A 22030-nucleotide genomic window follows, 5' to 3' on the forward strand; every position below is an offset into this window, starting at 1 on the left:
ACCAAGTGAGCGCAGGGTTCCGGCGATCTGGCCAAGACTGCGCTCCACGAGGACTCCTTCTCCGAGGACTCCACGCTGCGCCTCCTTCTCGTTTCCCCAGCGCTGGGTTCCGCTCAGTCAAGCTTCGCCACCAGCGCGCGCACAGTGCCCAAGCAGCTCTTGCTGGTCCCGCAGTGCGCACGCTGGTGGCGAAGCTTGACTGAGCGGAACCCAGCGCTGGGGAAACGAGAAGGAGGCGCAGCGCGGAGTCCTAGGAGGTGGCCTCCCGCTGCTGCCACGGTCCGCTTGGCACTCCCGGGTCCTTGGAGAGGCTCTGGAGGGGGGCGCTGGAGGGACCTTAGCACCAGGGCGCTGGATGGGCTTAAGACGGCCCTGAAGGCTCCTTCTCCGGGATGGGAGAGTTGTCTACTGTCAGCCCCCTACCCAAAGAGCTTTGAGAGGTGGAGGACTGACTGCCTCCTCTGCTCTGCCCTGCCCAGTCAATACTGGTTAGAATTTTGCTGATGACTAGAAACATCCTAATATGTATAGACTGGGAGCATATGCGTGAAAAAGTGAGCCCCCCCCCCATGCTACCCTGGTCAGATTTGATGAGGAGACTGCAGTCCTGGGCCCATGAAGGAGGGAATACCATTCCAGGTTTGGGTAGTCATGTTGCCTTGGCAGCTGGATTTTACCTAGGTCCTAGCCCTGCCTCCTGTGCCCAGCTCCACCATTTACTGGCCAAATTCCCAGCTTTCCTTGGAAAGGAAAGGCAGCTGTTGTCAGACTACAACCCCCATCAACTTCTAGCCATCATGGTCAATGGTCAAGGTGGATGATGGGAGTTGTAGTCTAATGACTTCCGTAGGATACCACGATGGCTGCCCCTGTTCAATATCAGATATGAGGTGAAATGTTGAGAGGCACACACACACCCCATCCCAGTTCTCCACCTCTGCCTTTGGCCAGGACGAAAGGGTTGGGAATGTACACTTTCATTTGTGAAGCTATAAATGAGAGGCACTCAGCACATGATCAGCATCACTCCCTTTAATCATATTGCTTCACTTTTTGCACGGCTGTTTTTTTCCGGCATTCAAAGCAGCTTGAGCCCTGGCCTCTCTTTTCTTCCTGTGGAGAAGGAAGGGGAGGGACGTTGTCTCTATGGTGGGGGTAGTTTGTGGATGCGATCCTTGACCCACTGATCATCGGGGTTAGCGCAGATCCTTTTGTTCGCCTTTGTGATGAATCTGCAAAAGGTGAAATGTCTGTTTAGTTCCAAGTTGGTCAAGGCCGGGGAAAAGGTTGTTCTCTGCCTTGGGATTGACTGGCTTGGTGCTGAGGTCTGGTCCCGACATTCACCCTCTAGGACCTGGGGTCAAGGGTTCAAATCCCCACATAACCATGAAGCTCTATGAGTTATCTTGGGTCCAGTATAGTCTCTCAGCCTAACCTACCTCACAGGATTGTTGTGAAGGTGATATGGGGACAGGAAAGCCACATATACACCACGTTGAGCTCCATAGAGGGTTATAATATAAATATGGTTAGCATAATCCAGGGGTCCCCAAACTTACCTCACTGAGGGCCGGTGCCGCCAGCGCTGATTGCCCATACACGTGCACACACGCGATTTCCAGCACACTTCCGGGTCACCAGAACACTGGAAATAGCTTGTGCGCATGCACAAGGGCCTCCTCCAGCCCAGAAGTGCACCGGAAATGATACTTGCGCATGCACACAAGCTATTTCCAACACTCCAGAGACCTGGAAGTGGGCAGCCGCGCCGCGCTGTGCCATTAAGAGCAGGCGGTGGCAGCGGGCGGCAGGGGTCACCGAGGTCGCATAAAAGAGCCTCACGGGCCGCATCCGGCCCATGGGCCTTAGTTTCAGGAAGCCTGGCATAATCCAATCAGAGTTGAGGGGCCTAAGGCAACTTGTCCAACCCAGGGCAGAGCGGAGATTCCATCCAGGGACCTCCTGACAACTAGAAGACTTAGGATTGACTCTGCTCACACCCACATCATAAGCTTAAAGCACTCTGAATACCACTTTCACCGTTTTGGCTCTGCCCCAAGGAATCCTGGGAGTTGTGATTTCTTAAGTGTCCTGAGAACTGTAGTTCTGCGAGGGATAAACTAAACTTCTCAAGATTCTTTTTTTTAAAGTGGCATCAATGTCTTTTCAATGAATGGTGTGGATGTGACCCGGGTGCACCTTAACTCAAGAGAATTGCTGGTGGGCTGGATTTGTACAAATCATTAGCCAAGTACATGAAATTGGCTGCAACTCAGCGAAGAGTCAAACAATCAAAAACAAAGAAAACCCTTTGTTACTTTGGAACATGCAGAACGTGCAGAGGTTTCTGGTTGTTGTTGTTTTTTCAATAAAAATAAACTCGCTGCTACTTACATGATAGCCGGCAGGGGGCAGGTGCTGCCTGCATACTCATAGCTAACCAGGAGCTTGAGTGGAATGGGTCTCCTGTCATATTTTGTGCAGCAGTGGCTTGAGCCTGTGAAGGAGAGGTGAGGATTGGAACAGTTTAGTGGCTTCTGTACCATGGAAGGTGAAAGGGGGATAGTATTCACAGAAGCTCTGGGAGGTCCCAGCCTCTCCTGAAGAGGGGGAAGGGTTCATTCTCCTTCCGATCAAGGGAGGTTCACTGGGAAGGGTTGGAATGGGCCTCCTTCCCTCCCCATCCACCTGAACTGATGCTTCATGGAAAGGAGCCTGAATCTCCCTGCAATGGATGTTGCCTCCCACACAACAGGCTCAGCCTGGGGCAGCAGGGGCAGCCTTAAAAACTGTGGCCACCTTTGCCTGAAATATGGGGATAGGACTGTCACATGGAAGATGGAGCAAGCTCCCACCCACCCACCCCCGCTGTGCCAGAGGGGAGGACCCAAACCAACAAGTTCAAAAAATAAGAAAGGAGATTCCAACTCAATGTTAGGAAGAACTTTCTGAGCGTAGGAGTCATTCAACAGTGGAACAGGCTTCCTTGGAAGTGGTGGACTCCCCTTCAATGGAGGTTTCTAAGCAGACGTTGGCTGGCCACCTGTCTAGCGTGCTATAGTTGTGATTCCTGCATTGCAGGGGTTGCACTAGAGGACCTTTGGGGTACCTTCCAACAGTTTTATGAATCTATGAAATGGCTGTCTGAACAGCATCCTTAGGACTGAGTAGGGAAGGGACTGACCATGTGAGTCTGGCACCAGCTTCATCTTTGAGTATGGTTGAGGAAGGAGGACAAGGTAGACTTACCATGACGAGCCTCATCCGGAGTCTCCTTGGTGTCTTCCCCTGCTGGAAAGAAATGAATGGTGGCTCAATATACATTGGCCTCCCTTTCAACAGTCCACCATCCCATTGCCAAGGATACGGGAATCTTTGCCTTGTGAAACTTTCATTGCTAGCCTGTGACTTGGGTGAGACATTTTTTTCTTTTTTTAATTTCAATTTTCAGAAGGTTGCAAATTTAATACACCTTGTGTATCTCCTTGTGAGGAGATCCAGAGACCAGTCTGGGTGGGCAGACTCACTCTGGGGCCTGTGTCACTTCAGCTCTGAGAACCCGTCACCCTGGCACCACAGAGTCAAAGGGAAGTCCCCTCTGGCCCCATTAGGAATGGAGGAGAATTTCAGCTTCCTTTGCATTTAAAAGCACATCTTTCTGACTCGAGGCACAAACGGAGGCAACCGGCCATATTGGTACATCTCTGAATTTTGCAATGCAGTTCTCCAGCCGAGTCATAAATGTAAACATATGAGGGAGCAGACACTTTGCAAAATGTGTATATTTGGAGTTTTCTCTAAAAAGCTAATGAATTTTCATGAGAGCTTTTAAATAGGAGAATGAGCCACCCTGCCCATCTTTCAGCTGTAAAACAGGGTCTAAATCTCAGGCACACAGGATGCTGCCCTATTCTGAATCAGAGTCAGGCCTGGTCTGTCTCTCTGAGTCAGCCCTGGTCTGTCTCTCTTACTAGCATCATGCATTGGTGAGCATTTGCTCTCCAGGGCTTCAGGTACGTAGTGAGTCCTTTACCAGTCTTACCTGGAGATGCTAGAGTCACACCTGAAACCTATGGCAAGCAAAGCAGGTGCTCTTCTGCTGACCTACAACCTGGGCCCAGTTAGGAGAGGAGAGGTGGATGGATGGACACCTTTGACTCACCTGAAGAGGCATCAGCCAGGGCAAAAGTGGCCACAAGGAAGAGGAAGATGACAGCAGCCAGAGAGAGCTTCATGGCAGGTGGAGATGGCGAGACACTTCCCAGACTTCTTCTTCGTTTATTCAGTCCTGGGTACCTGAGGCTCCCCCAAATTTCTTTTTATAGAGAATTCTGGCTACCCAAAATCCATGTCTCTAGAATGCAGAGCTGATGTCATGAGACAAATGGCTTTGTAGGAAGCATTGCAGCTTCCCCTCCAGCTGATGCCAAAGGAGATAGCGAGTGGTTGATACCCAAGATAGGGAGGTAGGATATGTGCCCTTCAGGCAGTTTATCATCTGTGGCATCCTTTTGTTGATAAGGAGACTGATTAGAGCTCTTTTGTGGACCAGACCTGCTGCTGCAGCAGCAGATCCACTTTCTGACCAAACATGCCAATTTCTGTGCACACAGTTCAGATGCTTCAGAAGTAGATAGCTGGTTTATGTGTTCCATGAGCAGATGTAGAATGCGTCCACCAGCTAAGGACCTCTTTGGAGAGAGATGACTTGACCATGTTCCAGGCTGGATTTTTGCGATGCACTCTATGTGCAGCAGCCAGTTTACTGGCTGGGGTTCTGTTTAGATCTCATACAAAACCCTGCTCTAAAATAGCTGCACTGGTCCCAGTTTCCAGGTCCAATTCAAGGGGCTCATGCTAGTGTTTAAATCCCTAAAGGACATAGCCCTCAAATATTTGAAAAGCTGCCTCCTTCCTTACAGACTGCTTTGGGTGCTGCAATTGGCAGAGGGGTAGTTCCTCCACTCTCAGAGTTGTGGCGCCCAGGACAGGGCCTTCTCTACGGCAGCCCCTAAGTTGTGGAACTCCCTCCCCACAGAGGTGCATCTGGCATCTTCATTGTACAGCTTTCAGAGGATGCTGAAGACCCACTTCTTTACCCTAGCCCTTAACACTTAAGATATGTATAGTTTTAGGACACTTCTTATTTTTATAGTTGTAAGTTGCTTTAAAAAAAAAGGTTGTGTTTTAATGATGTAACCCACCCTAGGACTTTATGGTTAAGGGTGGGTTGATAATGATATTGGTAATAATAGTAACACTGTAGGTTTTAGGGGTCAACTTGAATGATGCCCCAAGTCGCTTCCAATTCTTGGGGTCTGGCACTCACAGTGGGTTGGAGATTAACAGAGGAAGTTGCTGAAATAGTCAGACAAGTTTATTTGTGAGACAGTGACCTTAGCTGGCCACTTCAGGATGAGCTAGGTTACCAGAACTACAACTAAGTGAGGGTGCCACCCACTCATAACTTGGACAGCTGCTCCAGGAGGATACCATGGTTGATGGTATCGAAGCCACTGAGACTATGTTGCTATTATTTGGAGCCAGGAGCTGTCCCTGATCTGTGCCAAATCACTTAGAGCAGGGATCAGCAACCTTTTTCAGCCGTGGTCCGGTCCACCGCCTCTCAGACCATGTGGTGGGCTGGACTATATTTTGGGGAAAAAATATGAACGAATTCCTATGCCCCATAAATAACCCAGAGATGCATTTTAAATAAAAAGGACACATTCTACTCATGTAAAAACACACCAATTCCTGGACTGTCCACAGGCCGGATTGAGAAGGTGATTGGGCCACATCCGGTCCACCCTGACTTAGAGACTTCCTGGGAGAGGGCCACCCACCTTCTGAAAGGGACGGACTGGGGAGAAATTGGCTCTGTGTGCCTGAATCTCATTCATTTGCCCTCCCTGAAACACAAGAAGTGAACTGAAATGCTGCTCTCATTTGGAAGTACTTTTCCTCTGAATTTTGTGGTGTTGTTTTCCAGCCCCAAAGTGTGCAGAAATAAATAAATAAATAAATAAATAAATAAATAAATAAATAAATAAATAAATACACGTAGCGTAGAATAGCATAGCATAATAAGCTTTGGGGGGGGTGTCAGTCTGGATAATAACTGTGGTTCCCTCCAAATCTGTGATCCTGCATCTGTAAGCTTAGAATTTGTAAGAGGGAACTTGCTGAAGGAGGCAGGCCAGTTTCTTTGCCAAGCGAATGGCCTGAGCTGGCCAGATAAGTACCACCATTTACGTGTTGAAAGTGGCTGCCATAGAGCCAACATGACAGTGATGTGGCATTGATACCTGAAGGAGCATCTCCACCTCCATCGTTCTGCCCGGACACTGAGGTCCAGCACCGAGGGCCTTCTGGCGGTTCCCTCGTTGCGAGAAGCCAAGTTGCAGGGAACTAGGCAGAGGGCCTTCTCGGTGGTGGCGCCCGCCCTGTGGAACGTCCTCCCAACAGATGTCAAAGAGGAAAACAACTACCAGACTTTTAGAAGACATCTGAAGGCAGCCCTGTTCAGGGAGGCTTTTAATGTTTAATAGATTACTGTGTTTTATTTTTCTATTGGAAGCCGCCCAGAGTGGCTGGGGAAACCCAGCCAGATGAGCGGGGTATAAATAAATTGCTGCTGCTGTTGTTGTTGTTGTTGTTGTTGTTGTTGTTGTTGAGGGTTGGAGTGGCCATTCTGTGATAACATGGCAGCGGACAAAGCTGTATTGTAACTTTTGAATAAATGTTTTGTTGGTTTTTTAGAAAGAAAGAAAGAAAGAAAGAAAGAAAGAAAGAAAGAAAGAAAGAAAGAAAGAAAGAAAGAAAGAAAGAAAGTGGTTGCTGTAGAGATAAGCAGATGGGTTTTCCCCCACCTCACCTAGCTGAATGCAGCCTCTTCCTAGGATGGGGAGCAGTAAGCCAAGAGTAGCTGTGTAGGAGAATTGTACTGTGTGACTTTGACTGATGCTGGAAGCTGGAGACCCAGAGCCTTGTCTTGTTCTGTGCTGAACCCAAAGCAGTGATTTGAGGCTTCCCTGGAACCCTAATGAGGAAGCAAGCTCTTTTTCCTTTTCCTTTTAATAATAATTTTAATTAGTTTTCAATTACAGTCCAATAATAGCCTCATTAGTCACATGAAAGGTCTTTGTGGTGATGCTTTAGAGAAAGAACCTTTAGGCTATCTCACATCCCTTGTGGGAAACAATAATACAAAAACACGCAACTGCTTAAAATAGGCTGACATAATTTAAATAAAATACATTATATTAAAGTGCAACTGTCACATGGGCGGGTGTGCATGTTGTGCGCATGGCAAGGCTTCCGGGCACTTGGTTTTCTCATTCCTTGCTGGGTGTTGTCAATGTTTGGGAGAAACTTCGGATACGTTCCTGGGTCCACGTGGCACTGGGGTCTGCACATTGATGCCGATTTGCTTTTGTGATAAATCTGCAAAGGGAGAAATGCCTGTTTAGTGCCCAGCCAGCCAGAGCGTCAGAAGCTGACACATACTGTCAGACCAATTGGTTCATCTAGCTCTGCACTGTCTACACTGACTGGCAGCAGTGGCTCTCTGGAGTTTCAGGAAGGACTATATCCCCAGCCCCACCTGGGACTGTACCTGGGACCATCTGCAGGCAAACAGGTGCTCTGTCTCAGAGCTACATGGAGAAAGGCAACGCTCTGCCTTGAGAGCACCTTGGCTTTGGCCTGGGGGTGGGGAAGAGGAGGGCACTCCTGACATTCACCTCCCAGAGCCTCCCCCTCCCCTGGGAAGCTGTTGACTCACTCTCCAACCTGCATCTCACCAGAGTTGGGGTTGGGGGGCTGAGGCTTCCCTAAGGCCACCAGGTCAGTTCCAGGGCAGTCACCCAGGAGGTTTATTGGTGATGTTCAATTGCACCGATCAGGCACCAAGGAAAGGAAGCTAGCTATAACCCCATGAAATATAAGCTCAGACTAAGAACGTGACACGAGGGATAGGAACTGGAGGAGAGGGCTATCAAAAGTTACATCTGAAGGCAGCCCTGTTTAGGGAAGTTTTTTAATGACTGGTGTTTTAATGTATTTTTAATCTCCTGTTGGAAGCCGCACAGAGAGGCTGGGGAGACCCAGCCAGATGGGCGGGGTATAAGTAATAAATTATTATTATTATTATTATTATTATTATTATTGGCCAGGATGGCTGTGCTCTGCCTCACAGTCAGTGGTAGCAATGCTTCTGCTAGAAACCACAGGAGGGGATAGGACTCTTGTGCTCAGATCCTGCTTGCAGGTTTCCCACAGTCATCTGTTTGGCCACTGTGAGAACAGGATGCTGGGCTAGACAGGCCACTGGCCTGATCCAGCAGGCTCCTTTTATGTTCTAATGCCCTTCTGTTCTAACCTTTTGCCCCCCTCTTCCTGATCTGGTATGGCCCAGTATTTGCACTGTGGAAAAGAAGGGGGGAGCCTCCCTTCAGTAGCATAATGTGGGGGTGCAGGGGGGGGCTGTGTCCCCAGGTGCAAAATTCTGAGGGGGTGCAACTCAGGCACAGGGAACCCCACCCTGGTGAAGGTGGCAGAGCAGCCCAGGCCCACGGCGAGTGGGCACAGATGGAGGGAGGTGGGCAAGGGGAGAGTCAGCCTTGGCTGGCGCTCCTCAATGTGGGCATTGGGAGGATTCACCCTCCAAAGGCTGTGTCGGCTGGCTGGTTCCCCCCCTGCATGGACAGGCAGGCGGTGCAGCACGGTCCCAATTGGCTCTCATGGGGAGGAGGCGGTCCGACAGCATCAGCGGCTTGTCGGCTTGCCCCGGGCACTGGCAACCCACGCTATGCTGCAGTCACCCTTTGGCAAAGAAATAGGAGTGCCCCCCCCCGTTCCATGCAAAGAGCAGTCCTGAAGCCCCCTGATCTGGTATGGAATTGCAAAGGGGCTTTGGCCTCTGCAGCTATTGCTAATACAGTCATACCTTGGTTTAAGTATGCCTCGGTTTGAGTATTTTCAGTTTAAGTGTGTACTCCGCAGACCTGTCTGGAACGGATTAATCCACTTTCCATTACTTTCAATGGGAAAGTTCGCTTCAGGTTAAAAGTACGCTTCAGGTTAAGTGCGGACTTCCGGAACCAATTGTGTTTGTAAACCAAGGTACCACTGTACCATAGCTGTAGCTTGGCTGATCACCCACGAATTGTTTTCAGAGTTTTTCATACTTACACGACAGCTGGCAGGGAGCACCTGCTGTTTGTATAGTGGTAGGACGCCAGGAGTCTGAATGGTATGGGTTTCAAAATGTATTTCGGACAGCAGTAGCCTGAGTCTGTGGGAGAGAAGAGAGGAAGGGAGTGAACAGATGACTTCTGCTTCCTGCGGTCTTGATTTGACTCCACAGAGAATTGGACCTGAGACCTTCTGCATTCAAGGCAGTTACTCCGTCATTGAGCTTCTTCCCCCAAAGTAAGAATCTAGTCCCAAGGAAGCTACTTTATACCGAGTCAGACCATTGGTCCATCTAAGCCAATATTGCCTACACGTACTGGCAGCAGCAGCTCTACAGGATTCCATGCAGGGGATGTTACCAGCCTAACCTAGAGATGCGGCTGGGATAGAACACGAGACCTGCATTCAAAGCAGATCCTCTGGCATTGGGTTGCTGTCCTTTCCCGAAAACTATCCACAGTCATGAGTGCTGAAATCCTAGAGGGTTCATTTAATAGGCACCTAAGAAGCTACCTTTCAGCAAGTCAACCCATCTATAGCTCACTATGGTCTGCAATGACTGGCAGAGGCTCGGTATGGTTTCAGATGTGGGGCATTCCCAGCCCTACCTGGAGATGCTGGGGAGTGAATCTGGGACCTTCTGCATGCAGGACAGGTGCTCCACCACTTAGCTACAGTGCTTCTCCTTTAATTTTTTTTGCCTTCCAGCTCTAAATAGCGGGTTCGGGTGGATTTTCCCTGGGTCAGCATTAATAACATGAAGAAGCAGCTTCAATAGGCAAGCAGCAGAGTCCGGATGGGACCCCTTCAGCCTCCTCCCACCCTCGCCTGCTTAAAAACAAACTCCAGTCCAGAGCCAGAGGAGGAAGGAGGTCATAATTTTGACTTCACTTCAGGCACATAGACACTCCAAAATGAGCCCAGTGCAGGATCGCAGAGACGCAACCTGGAGCTTGCATGGTGTGATGTGCAGGAAAATATTCCTGCATTGTTGAGGGTTGGACTAGATTACACTCAAGGTCCCTTCCAATACTACAATTCTATGACGCTGTCTTTGCAAAGACCCAGTTGCAACATTGGGACCAATTGCCTAGAAAGCTGGTAGAGACTCCCTCCCTCCCCCCCCCCCCCGCTTTCCAGAGCTCTTGATGCAAAAGCTTGACAACAACCACTGTTGGGGTTTCCTTAGCTCTGGATTCACCCCTTGCAAGGGGAAAGACTAGACACCCCACAAAGACCCCTCCATAGCTCTATGACATTTACTGGCTATTTTCTACAGGTTCAGGCAGGGAAGAGGGGGTACTATCTCAGTTCTCCAGAACCCCTGTTTTGCATGCAGAAGGTTCTAGCAGATCCAATCCCTGAACTCTACAATTCCATGATTTTATGATCTGTGAGTTGTTCCTGCTCACACAGGCCATTGTGTTCAGTGAGGTTATGGGAAGCTCTTCCTCCACTGGAGAGAAGGAAAGACTCTCTCTCTCTCTCTCTCTGGCCAACAGAGGTGGCTTGGGGAGGGTTGCAGTGGGGCTCTGCTCTCCTCCCAAGCAAACCCTTTAGGAGGGGACTATCCCTCCTCCACTGTGCTCCCCCTTAAGAATATAAGAGGAGCCATACTATCCTCCACGAATTGATCAAATGCTCTTTTAAAGTCCTCCAAGTTGGTGGCCATCATTGCCTCCAGTGGGGAGGAGTTTTATAAGAACATCTGAAGTGCCTTGCTGCATCAGGCCAGTAGCCCATCTAGTCCAGCATCCTGTTCTCACGATGGCCAACCAGATGCCCCAATAGGAAGCCCACAAGTGGGACCTGAGCACACGCCCTTCCCATGGGTTCCAACAGCTTGTCTTCAGAAGTGTTGCTATCTCTAACCACAGAGGCAGAGTGTAGCTACCATGGCTGGTGGCCACCGATAGCCCTCTCCTGCTTGGCCCAGCTCCTGGGGCAGCAGGAGCAGCCAGGAGTGCAGGACAGCCTTGGAATAAGATGGTGGTGCGGACTGTGGTCCCCAAGGCCTTTGGCAGTGATGCTGTGAAGAAGGAAAGGGGGACTTACCCATATGAGCCTGAGCCTGGGAGAAGAGGAGGGCAGTGATGGTCAGCAGGAAAGCAATGGCAGCAACGAAACTCTTCATTTTTGCTTGTGGAATGGAAGAGGAGGCTTGTTGCTCAAAGCTGAGGGTGCAGAAGCAGTCAAGGTCCAAGCTCTCAATTGCTCCAGAATGATCTCCATGAGTTTCCCCCTCCTCTCTTTATACAGGCAGATTAAGAGGAAGGTGGGGGTTCCTTGGAAGCCAAATCACTCAGGAGTGACGACATCCCAGCCCCAATTTTGCTTACTTTGGAGAAGGATCCAAATTAGCCAGTGAGGGAGGGAAGAGGAAGTGAAAAAAGAGATTCTGCAATCCCCTGCTGGTCTTGCAGGTGGCTGGATCTGACCGGGAAGAGAAGGCAAGGAGGTGTTTGCTGCCTTGGCTATCGGTCCCAAGAGGAAAGTTTTCAGCACCAGATCTCAGAAGGATGAGAACGAGCACAGCAATATGTGGAACATTTCAAAGAGGGAGGGAGCAGTAGGGGCTCTTTTTTTGTTCTTGCAGATACACAAGAAATAGCAGCATCCTGAGAAGCTTTTCTGCTAGGGATTATGGGGACAGAAATTCCAGAAAAGATAGTTGTTTATGTATATAACTTCAGCAGCAAGGATTCCCCACCCCACCCCGAAATTGAAAGATAAAGAGGTTCCCACTATAGAAGAATGAATAAAGAAAGTGATGGACTGAATCAGCAAAGTTACCAGTTAAAAATAAGAGAACTTAATGATGGTTGTTTTACTGAAGAATGGAAGCCTTTTTTGGATTATTTAATATTATAGTATCAGGAACCCGCGAGCAGGATTTGAACTATAAGCAACAGAAAGAATTCGAAATTATTTCAGTGGTACCTCAAGTTACAAAAGCCTCAAGTAACAAACGCTTCAGGTTACAAACTCCGCTAACCTGGAAGAGTTACCTGGAGTTGAAAACTTTGCCCCAGGATGAGAACGGAAATTGTGTGCCGGCGGCGCAGCAGCAGCAAGAAGCCCCATTAGCAAAAGCACGCCTCTAGTTAAGAACAGTTTCAGGTTAAGAACGGACCTCCGGAACGAATTAAGTTCATAACTAGAGGTACCACTGTATAAGAGAGAGAAGGTAGGGTGCAACATGGGAAGTTGATAAAACAAAAGGAAAAAATATTATGTATTGGAATTATATGTGAAATTTGTGGAAATTTAATAAAATACATTTTACATAGGAGTTTTACTGTTCAGCCGATATAACATACTGTTGCACACCTCCTCTGTTTCTGACTCCAGGGGTTTGTGTTCCCCTTGGTGTGAGCCATGGTGGAGGCTGTGCTGTCTTTAGCATACAGTGGTACCTCGGAAGTCGAACAGAATCTGTTCCAGAAGTCTGTTTGACTTCCAAAATGTTCGGAAACCAAGGCACGGCTTCCAATTGGCTGCAGGAAGCCAACTTCTAGGTTTGTGGTGTTCGGGAGCCAAAACAATATGACTCACAAGGCGTTCAGGATTCAAGGTATGGCTGTATATGGTTTATTTGCACAATGAGTCGACAGCGGAGGGGTTCACAGCATTAACATTGGGGCCCAGCTCGGGCCACATGATCGCCTGCAATGATTTTGCAAAGTTTTTTGCAGATAAAGTCGCTCAGATTCGGGAAGAAGTAGACTCCACCGTGGGAGCAGGGCCGGGGCGAGGGAGTGCTAGAGTCCTAGAGTGCTAGAGTCCTGTCTAGTCAAATTGCGTGGGATCAATTTCAATATGTTACCTCCAAGTAACCACGTCTTAAAAAACCATCTTTAGATGCGGCCAATATGGCCAACTATTGCCCAGTCTCAAATCTTCCATTCTTGGGCAAGGTGATTGAGCGAGTGGTTGCTGAACAACTCCAGGCATGCCTGGAGGATGCGGACCATTTGGATCCCTTCCAGTCGGGATTCAGGCCTCATAATGGGACTGAAACTGCCTTGGTCACACTGGTCGATGATAGGAACAAAGGTGAGAGCTGTTTCCTAGTTCTGCTGGGTCTCTCAGCGGCTTTTGACACCATCAACCACAACATCCTTCTGGACCGTCTAGAGGGGTTGGGAGCTGGGGGCACTGTCATACAGTGGTTCCGCTCCTTCCTCCTGGGCTGTGTTCAGAAAGTGGTGGGGGTGGGAATGAGTGCTCAGACCCCTGGGCTCTCACTTGTGGTGTGCCTCAGGGTTCTGTCCTCTCCCCCATGTTTTTTAACATCTATATGCAGCCGCTGGGAGAGATCATCAGGGGGTTTGGGCTGGGTGTTCATCAGTATGCAGATGATCTCCAGCTCTACCTCTCTTTCAAATCAGAACCAGTGAAGGTGGTGAAGGTCCTGTGTGAGTGTCTGGAGGTGGTTGGAGGTTGAATGGCGGCTAGCAGATTGAGGTTGAATCCTGACAAGACAGAAGTACTGTTTGTGGGGGACAGGAGGCGGGCAGGCGTGGGGGACTCCTGAATGAGGTAACTGTGCCCCTGAAGGACCAGGTGTGCAGCCTGGGAGTCATTTTTGACTCACAGCTGTCCATGGAGGCACAGGTTAATTCTGTGTCCAGGGCAGCTGTTTATCAGCTCCATCTGGTACGCAGGCTGAGACCCTACCTACCCGCCAGAGTGGTGCATGCTCTGGTTATCTCTCGCTTGGACTACTTCAATGCGCTCTATGTGGGGCTACCTTTGAAGGTGACCCGGAAACTACAATTAATCCAGAATGCGGCAGCTAGACTGGTGACTGGGAGCGGCCGCCAAGACCACATAACACCTGCATTGGCTCCCACTACATTTCCAAGCACAATTCAAAGTGTTGGTGCTGACCTTTAAAGCCCTAAACGGCCTCGACTTTTTAATTTAGCGAAAAGACAAGCAAGAGGTAACATGGTTTAAGCTTAAATTGTTTTGCCTGGCATGAAAAAGTGGCTAGAGAAAATTGTTATCCCCTTTCCCATAACACTAGAACTCGTGGACATCCAATGAAGCTGCATATTGGGTACAAATTTCTCCCCATATACACATCTTTATGTATGCCTCATTTGACCTAATATACCTGTTTCTGCAAAGCAATTTCTCCCAATGGAATGCATTTTTGCATGCTGTGTTCAATAATTCAATGCATTTTTAATGTAGACATATCCTTAATATACACATTTTGGGGCACATGATTGGCTGGTGAACTGCATTGCAAAATTCAGAGAAGCGCAACTTTCAAAGGACAGTTGGCACATGGTTTTGCACAGGAAGCAGGTTTGCCTTTAAATGCAAAATGCATCAAATCTCTCCCCCACCCCAAGGTTTCTTGTCACTGTGGGGACTTCTAGAGCCTCTCTGCATTAGGCTCGGCAGGGTCCCTTGCACAGCACCCACACGAGTTAACAGGAAGGCCACCCACCGGTTTCTTCTGAACTGCAGGAGCTGAATCACCCTGCTGGTCCCAGGACTGTGCTTGCAAGGTCCTCTGAGGAAGTTTAAAGTAGAAGCTTTGCTAATCTTAGCAGATTTTTGTCTCAATTGGTTTTCTGGGGAACTTGATTGAGTTCCACGGATGTCTCGGGCCTACAGCCAAGCTGTGCACAGTGACGCACAAGGCGCTGATGCTGCCCTTTGCACAAGCGCACGACCCTCACAGTGTGAACACACAACCCTGCGGAGGCAGCAAGAGAAGGGAGGATGCAGCACAAATCTTGACCTGGGAAAGCAGCAGATTGCCTGTCAATGGAATCCAAGACCATCTTACACACACACACACACACCGGCACAGTTCCTGGAGCATCTGCAACTCATTCTGAGGGTCTTCCAGAGAAGCCATGTATGAACCCAGCCAAGGACGCAGAGAAATTTAAGAGCAGAGCTGGGACAAGGGGTTGGGGGAATCAGCCCTGGGCCAGATTTCCTTGCAAAAACAAACATTTACATGTCATGCCTGTTTTGGAGAGGGAAATAATTCTCAGCCCTCTCAGCTATGGGCTCTGGTGGTGGTGGGTTTTTAAAATACAAGCATAACAAAATGAAGAATCAAAAGTGTAAACTATAAAAGAGTCTCAGCCTGGAAAGACAAAAGTGCAAAGATCCAGCAGAGCTCCAAAGGGAGAGTAAGTATTAAGTCATGCAAAGATTCCCTATATAAATAATAAAGATTTATTTTAAAAAATAAAAGGGTATCCAGACCATCCAATTGCCCCTGTTTTCCAGGGACAGTCCTAGATAAGCCAGACATATACAGATGGGATTGTGCTCTGCCTTTTAGATACTTTTAGTTTATGAGGTATCATTTCAAGAAGAACAATCTACCCAACCCTGGAATACCAGCAATGCAAATGATTAAGATTATTATTATTGTTATTATTAATTAAATCTATATACTGATCTCCACCTGAAGTTCACAGGGCACTTTGCAACCTAAAAAATAAAAAATAAAAACAAGAAGACACAACATAGCATTAAATACCCTCAATACATTCTTTTTTATTATTTTTTAAAAGATCTTTATTTCGATTCTTTAAAACATTACAAAATATAACAAAAACAAAGGATTTACAAAATATAAAGAAACAGAAAAAGTTATAAGAATACCAAAAACAAAAATAAATGCTCAAAATAGAATTCCATCCAAACTTATACTCAACACAATGCATATCAAGTGATATAAAAAAAGGTTTAAATCAAGATGAAATCAGAACACAAAAGTTTCAAAAAAAACCAAGGAAAAAAGAAAAGAAAGAAAATAAAAATTTAAAATACCCTCAACACATACTAAAGGTCATAGATTCTTTTAATCAGTCAAAGGCCTGGCTGAAGAGGAACGTTGTTGCCTGGCACTTAATGATCTGTAACGAAGGCACCTAAATATATGTAATGAAGGCACAAGACAGGGCCAGCCCACCCATGAGGCAAGGCGAGGTGACTGGTCTCAGGTGACAGGATCCCCTGGGGCAGCAGATCCCGATGTCAACCTTTCTCCCCTTGTTTTTCCTGATGCTTTCCTGGTGGTGATGGGGGGGCACTATTTTGGCGTCCACTTCAGGTACCAAAATGTCCTGGGCCGACACTATCACAAGAACATTCCGCTGTCCTGTGGTTTCCAGCAACTGGTATTCTGAAGCATTGCTGTCTCCAACTGTGGAGGTAGAACAGAGCCATTATGGCTGGTAGCCACCAATAGTCCTCTCCTCTTCCATAAATGTGTCTATCCACATTGGTGGCCATCACTGCCACCTACGTGTGGAGGGGGTCCCACCATTTAACTATGCACTCTGTGAAGAAGAACTTTATTTTATCTGTCCTGAATCTTCCAACATTCAACTTCATTGGGTGTCCACTCTCCTCTTTTCACTTTCTCCATGCCATGCATCATTTCATAAATTTCAATCATGTCTCCTCTTACCACCTTTTCTCTCAACTAAAAAGTCTCAGACACTGAAGTCTTTCCCACAATAGGCATCTGACCAGCCACTGTGAGGACAAGATGCTGGACTAGGTGGGTAAATGGCCCAATCCAGGAGGTTCTCCTTATGTCCTTATGGAATCCAGAGGAGGGGAGCGTACTCTTTGGCTCTGCTCCTGTTTGAGGGCTTCCTGCTGGGGCACCAGGCAAAACATTTCCTCAGTAACCAGCAGGTCTTTGGCCTTTAACTATCAGTGGCATTCTAAAAGTGGGCAGGATGTCTTGAATATCTTTCTTTCCCCCTCATAGTTTTACTTGTATCTATGTGGGGCTTTTTGTCTGTTTGGTTGGTTGTAGGTGACTTGGGGTTACCGTGGGGAAGAAGATAAATTGATGAACAAATTCAATGAATGAATGAATGAATGAATGAATGAATGAATGATCTTGGCTGGCCACTGTGAGAAGAGGATGCTAGACTAGAAGGGCCATTGGCCTGACCCAGCCCAGCTCTTCTTTTGGTGCTGGACTAGATGGGCCATTCACTGGCCTGATCTGGCAGGACTCATCCTATGTTCTTATGTTCTGTGGTTTATTCCAGAAGGAAGTAGTGTTTCCCCCCCTCTTCCTTAAAAGAGGAAAAGCTTTGACTCTGCTGTCCATCAGCCTGTCTTAACACGTCCTGATTTTGAGAGTGAGAGGGGTGCAGACACCAGGGTGGCGGGGTGTGTGTGTGCTCCAGTCCATGCTGTGGTTGTTCCTGGGTGCTCGGCAGAGGATGTATGTTCCCCACTTATTCCTCTTTCTTCAATCAAAAAATAGTTTATGGGAACTGGGGGCTCGCTCGCTCTCCCCAGGTTATCTGCTGTCTCCCTTTACAGACATGTGGGACTATTGTTTAATCATTATATTATTTATTGCATTTCTATTTCACTCTTTTCTCTCCAAGGAGCTCAATGTGGCATTCATGGTTCCCCCCCCAATCTTCATTTAATCCCCACAACAACCCTGCGAGGTAGATTAGGCTTGGAGCTGGTGACTGGCCCCCAAGGTCATCCTGAGTGAGAGTTTCATTTCTGAAGGAGGATTTGAACCCTGTTCTCTCCCAGCAAACAGCCTGGCACTTTAACTATTAGCCCTCAGCTATGGCATTTTAGCTCAGTCATCAAATTCAGATCTGTAACAAAGCAGCTCCCCAACCCCTGCACGTAAAATGATGTTGCTGAGGCTGTTGGAAGTTGCAATCCACAATATAAACCACAGCTGTATAAATAGATGAAGCTCTGGGTCTCTTCTAGATAAGTTGCAGGGTGGTTAGATGATGTAGCATCAAGCAGATGTTATCCCACTTACTGTGGCGTCTTTTCCCGGCACTTTCTTTATCACATAAAGAAACAAAACAAACCACTTGGGGGGCAGTCTAACCCTCTGTAAGGCAGCTTCTTATGTTTCTGTTTAGCACAGTCCTTAATTCAGAACCATAAGGACTAGAATCTTACTTCAGGGAAGAATGAGAGCTCAGGGGTAGAAGATCTGCCTTGTATGCACAAGGTCCCAGGTCTAAACTCCAGCAACATCTACAGGCATAGGTGGGAATGTTCCCACTTGGAACCTGGGATAGTTGCTGCCAGTCAGTGCAGACATTACTGAGCTAGATGAACCAAAGGTCTTCCCCTGTCTCAGTACTAAAACAGTTTACTACGTTCTTATGCTCTTTCCCTATTACTTGTTACTAAACCAATGCACTCTGGTTTCTCTTCAGATCGTATAAATCTTTTGCCTTTTACTAAAGGCAGTACATAAGAAACATTTGTGATTCATAGGCTTGGTGTGGATCCAAATAGTTGGAGCCAAAAAATTATTCAGTAGACACTGAATCCAGCTGACTTGCCTCTTTCATTGGACTTTGACAAACAGTAAGAATTTGAAACGGATTCAGCAGGGTGTTGTGCTTAATTATTTTTCCCCAAGTATCCTTGCAGTTTTTAAGCTTGATTCGGGGAGAAACATAAACAAACAAGGAATTTCATGATCACCCAGTTGCAAGCCAAGTTGGGGTTGGAGCGGCGTAAGTCTGGTTTAGTAGAAATCACAGGCAGGAGTTTGTAGCACTGAATTGAATGGAAGTTACACACTGTGCAAACATTCCACTCCCTTGGCCCACCTGAGAAGGCTAAAAAACACACAGGCCTGTCAATCTCAAAATGGTGGCAGAGATGGGCATAATCAGATGGTAGTTAATGGTTTTAAGGTGTCATGGGCTTTGAAGAAACTCGATCTCAGGACGCAAGGGAGAAACGTGCTAAGAGGAAGGCACGCTTGGCAAATCCACACTGCAAACAACTCCCGCCTGGAAACCAATGCCCCCACTGTGGAAGGACATATGGATCCAGAATTGGCCTCCACAGTCACTTACGGACCCATTGTTAAAACTGTGTTTATGGAAGACAATCTTACTCGGCTACGAGTGATCAAAGAAGAAGAAGAAGAAGAAGACGACTCTCTTGGGAGCAAGTCTCCTGGAACTTTTACAGAGGTGGCAAACGTGTGCCACATGCTCAATTTCAAGAACCCCTTGGAGACATTCCATATAAACGGATTCAGCCGCATCAAAAATCCCAATTTGGAGCTTTACTTCTGGTCAAAGGCCAGGCCGTGGAGCCTCTGTCTCCCTCTGAAGAGCTGATGGTTCAGCCCAGGGCCACAGGAAAAAAGCACCATATCAAAAATCGACCACATTCTTGTGATGCTTATGCCTAGCTCCGATAAGGCATTTCTGGGAACATGATGTTAGAGATGAAACTTCTGCCACTGAGCGGGACAAGATTTAGAGCTCTGTACCTTTTGAAACCACTTCCGCCAGAGTGAAAAGAAAGCGTTTTGAAAGCGTTTCACCACTTGGCATAGGACCTCCTCCCCACCCCACCCCCATTGCCTGTTGGGTGAAATCACTACATTGGCTGATCCCATTGGCTAGAGAAATTGGGGTTTCTTGGGTTCACATCTTTTCCCCCTAGAGGAAACTCGTTTTGGACAATAGCATTCAGAGTAACTGAGCAAATAACAAAACAGAATGTTTTGCTTAGCTCTTGCTTTCAATTTCTGATTAATCAACCCAAATTTATTGCATAAGAATTTGGGTTTTTTCCTCTCTCTCTCTCTTGTAAAATTGACTGTGGAGACATCTTTGAGGTCTTTGGACATGGATTTTTTTTTTTAAAAAAATGTTATTAAGGTTTATAGAGAAAAATACAAAGCTTAATATATTTTCCCTTTCCTTAAGCAAACCAATATTTTTATCTAGGTACAATAAAAACACAAAAGGGAAGGGGGGAAATAGAGAATAGAGGGGGAAAGAAATTTTTAAAAGAATAGAAAAGAGGTTAAAAGAGAAAGATAGAAAAATAATATTCAGAAAGTAAAGAACTACCAATTCTTCATCTGTCTGCTATATAAAAACAATATTCATTTAGTCCAATCCAATATAATACCCAACAAAGCCACTTCAATATAAACAAATATTATCTTCAATCCAAATATCATTATTTCATTTTCTTTTTCACACATTGATTTGTTAAAGGGCAGGCAAAGACAGATTTTGGATCTTGTTCTCCTGGAGAAAGAGATTTGATAGTTTAACTATGCACTGCGTGAAGAAGGACGTTCTTTTATCTGTTCTGAATCTCCGAACATTCAGCAGCATCAAATGTCCATGAAGCAGATTCGTTCCATCCCTTTTAGAAGCAGCCCTATAACTTTTGCTCATGTCTGACCAGTGTTTTGGTGAGGATGGTGTCAGGAAGAGAGTTGCAAATCCAAATCTGTGACGAAAGCTTTCGTCGAGTCATCCTACCAACAATTGGGTGACAAAAACCTGCAGCTTTGACGTGCCCTTTCTGGTGAATGGCTTCCACTAAGGGGTGTGATCCTCTGGGCAAACCAGCTTTTGCAAATGGAAAATGTGAGTCAGGCCATGACAGGAAGTGCTTTGCTTGCACAAAGTTTACACAGAGGTTAAAAGCATAAGACGATAAGAAGAGCCTGCAGGATCAGGACCATCTCATCCAGCATTCTGTCCTCACCAACCACATGCGCCTATGGGAAACCGGCAAGCAGGATCCAAGCACAAGGCCCTCTCCCCTCCTGTGGTTTCCAGCAACAGGTATTCAGAAGCATTGCTGCCTCCGACTGTGAAGGCAGGGCACGACCATCATGGATGGTAGCCATCAATAGCCCCCTCTTCCATTATTTCCTTGACCAGGTGGTCTCTCATCTTTGTTGAGCCTTGTTTCTGCTTGTCTGCCTTGGCCACTGCCTTCTTTTTTCAAATGTTTTTATTTATACTTTTCAAATTTATACATTACACTAGTTTTACAATCATTTCAACATTTCAAGGTTTGACTTCCTTCCCCCTTTCTGCGGTTCCTTAAATGTATTTTTTTAATATCCTCTGCATATCCAAATTCATTTAATTTGCTCATTTAACTATCTACTTTAAATATATACTCTTATGAAACTGCAGGTTATTACAATAATCCTGCCAACGTTTTTATCCATTAGCAATTTATCTGTAAATATTCAATAAACCATTTCCACTCTTTTATAAAAAGTTGGTTATCTTGATTTCTTATTCTTCTTTGTAAGTTTCGCCATTTCTGCATATTCCATGAGTTGTTGTATCCATTCTTCCTTTGCTGTGACTTCTGCTCCTTTCCATTTTGGGGCGAGTAGCATCCTTGCTGCTGTAGTCGCATACATAAATAAATTTCTATACACTTTAGGTAGTTCTGGCTCTATAATTCCCAAAAGAACTGGGCCCAAGGGCAGGCGCCCAAGTGAATATGGGCCCACTCAAAGAGCAGGAGTGGGGGGCACTCGGGGCATCATGCCTGAGCCCCCCAGCAGGGCCAAACCTGGTTCCCTCATTGCGAGAAGCCAAGTTGCAGGGAACTAGACAGAGGGCCTTCTCGGTAGTGGCGCCCGCCCTGTGGAACGCCCTCCCATCAGATGTCAAAGAGAAAAACAACTACCAGACTTTTAGAAGACATCTGAAGGCAGCCCTGTTTAGGGAGGCTTTTAATGTTTAATAGATCACTGTGTTTTATTTTTCTGTTGGAAGCTGCCCAGAGTGGCTGGGGAAACCCAGCCAGATGAGTGGGGTATAAATAAATTATTATTATTATTATTATTATTATTATTATTATTATAATATAGACCAAGACTGCCATTGCTCCGCCTGTGCTGACTGGACGCATCTTGGCTCTGCAAAGGAAACCAAAGGGGGATTTCTTGGTGCTCTTTAGAACTGGATAAGCGAGAAGAGGAAGTTTTGCCACAATCAGAAGAGGAAGGATGTAAGACTAACACTCTTGCAGGTTC

General features: G+C 46.9%; 3 protein-coding genes across 4 annotated transcripts in view; all 3 read right to left on the reverse strand.

Moving 5' to 3' along the window:
- The window catches only part of LOC118096740 (C-C motif chemokine 22), a 79686-nt gene that overhangs the window by 3748 nt on the left and 53908 nt on the right, over positions 1-22030 (reverse strand). The gene's annotated exons all lie outside the window — the stretch shown is intronic.
- On the reverse strand, positions 1015-4356 carry LOC118096739 (C-C motif chemokine 5). 2 transcript variants are annotated; one of them, XM_088658110.1, is made up of 4 exons: positions 4163-4356; positions 3250-3288; positions 2395-2497; positions 1015-1232 (listed from the first exon to the last, which is right to left on the reverse strand). In XM_088658110.1, the coding sequence occupies exons 1-4, from the start codon at positions 4233-4235 to the stop codon at positions 1145-1147; spliced, it is 303 nt and encodes a 100-aa protein (XP_088514236.1). In that variant the 5' UTR covers positions 4236-4356; the 3' UTR covers positions 1015-1144. The 2 variants fall into 2 exon arrangements, with proteins under 2 accessions (XP_088514236.1, XP_034994741.2); XM_035138850.3 differs by having other exon boundaries at positions 3250-3291; positions 4163-4352.
- On the reverse strand, positions 7062-11453 carry LOC148683548 (C-C motif chemokine 5-like). Its single transcript, XM_088658115.1, has 3 exons — positions 11254-11453; positions 9196-9298; positions 7062-7446 (listed from the first exon to the last, which is right to left on the reverse strand). The coding sequence occupies exons 1-3, from the start codon at positions 11330-11332 to the stop codon at positions 7338-7340; spliced, it is 291 nt and encodes a 96-aa protein (XP_088514241.1). The 5' UTR covers positions 11333-11453; the 3' UTR covers positions 7062-7337.

The sequence above is a fragment of the Zootoca vivipara genome, chromosome 14 (assembly GCF_965207765.1).
Source record: "Zootoca vivipara chromosome 14, rZooViv2.hap1.1, whole genome shotgun sequence".
NCBI lineage: Eukaryota > Metazoa > Chordata > Lepidosauria > Squamata > Lacertidae > Zootoca > Zootoca vivipara.

Coding starts and splice junctions, on each gene's coding strand:
- LOC148683548 (XM_088658115.1), bottom strand. CDS start 11,332: ATGAAGAGTTTCGTTGCTGCCATTGCTTTCCTGCTGACCATCACTGCC. Junction 9,299..11,253: donor CCAGGCTCAGGCTCATATGG/GTAAGTCCCCCT, acceptor TCTCTCCCACAG/ACTCAGGCTACTGCTGTCCG. Junction 7,447..9,195: donor TGCTCCCTGCCAGCTGTCGT/GTAAGTATGAAA, acceptor CTCCCTTTGCAG/ATTTATCACAAAAGCAAATC.
- LOC118096739 (XM_035138850.3), bottom strand. CDS start 4,235: ATGAAGCTCTCTCTGGCTGCTGTCATCTTCCTCTTCCTTGTGGCCACT. Junction 3,292..4,162: donor CCTGGCTGATGCCTCTTCAG/GTGAGTCAAAGG, acceptor ATTTCTTTCCAG/CAGGGGAAGACACCAAGGAG. Junction 2,498..3,249: donor TCCGGATGAGGCTCGTCATG/GTAAGTCTACCT, acceptor TCTCCTTCACAG/GCTCAAGCCACTGCTGCACA.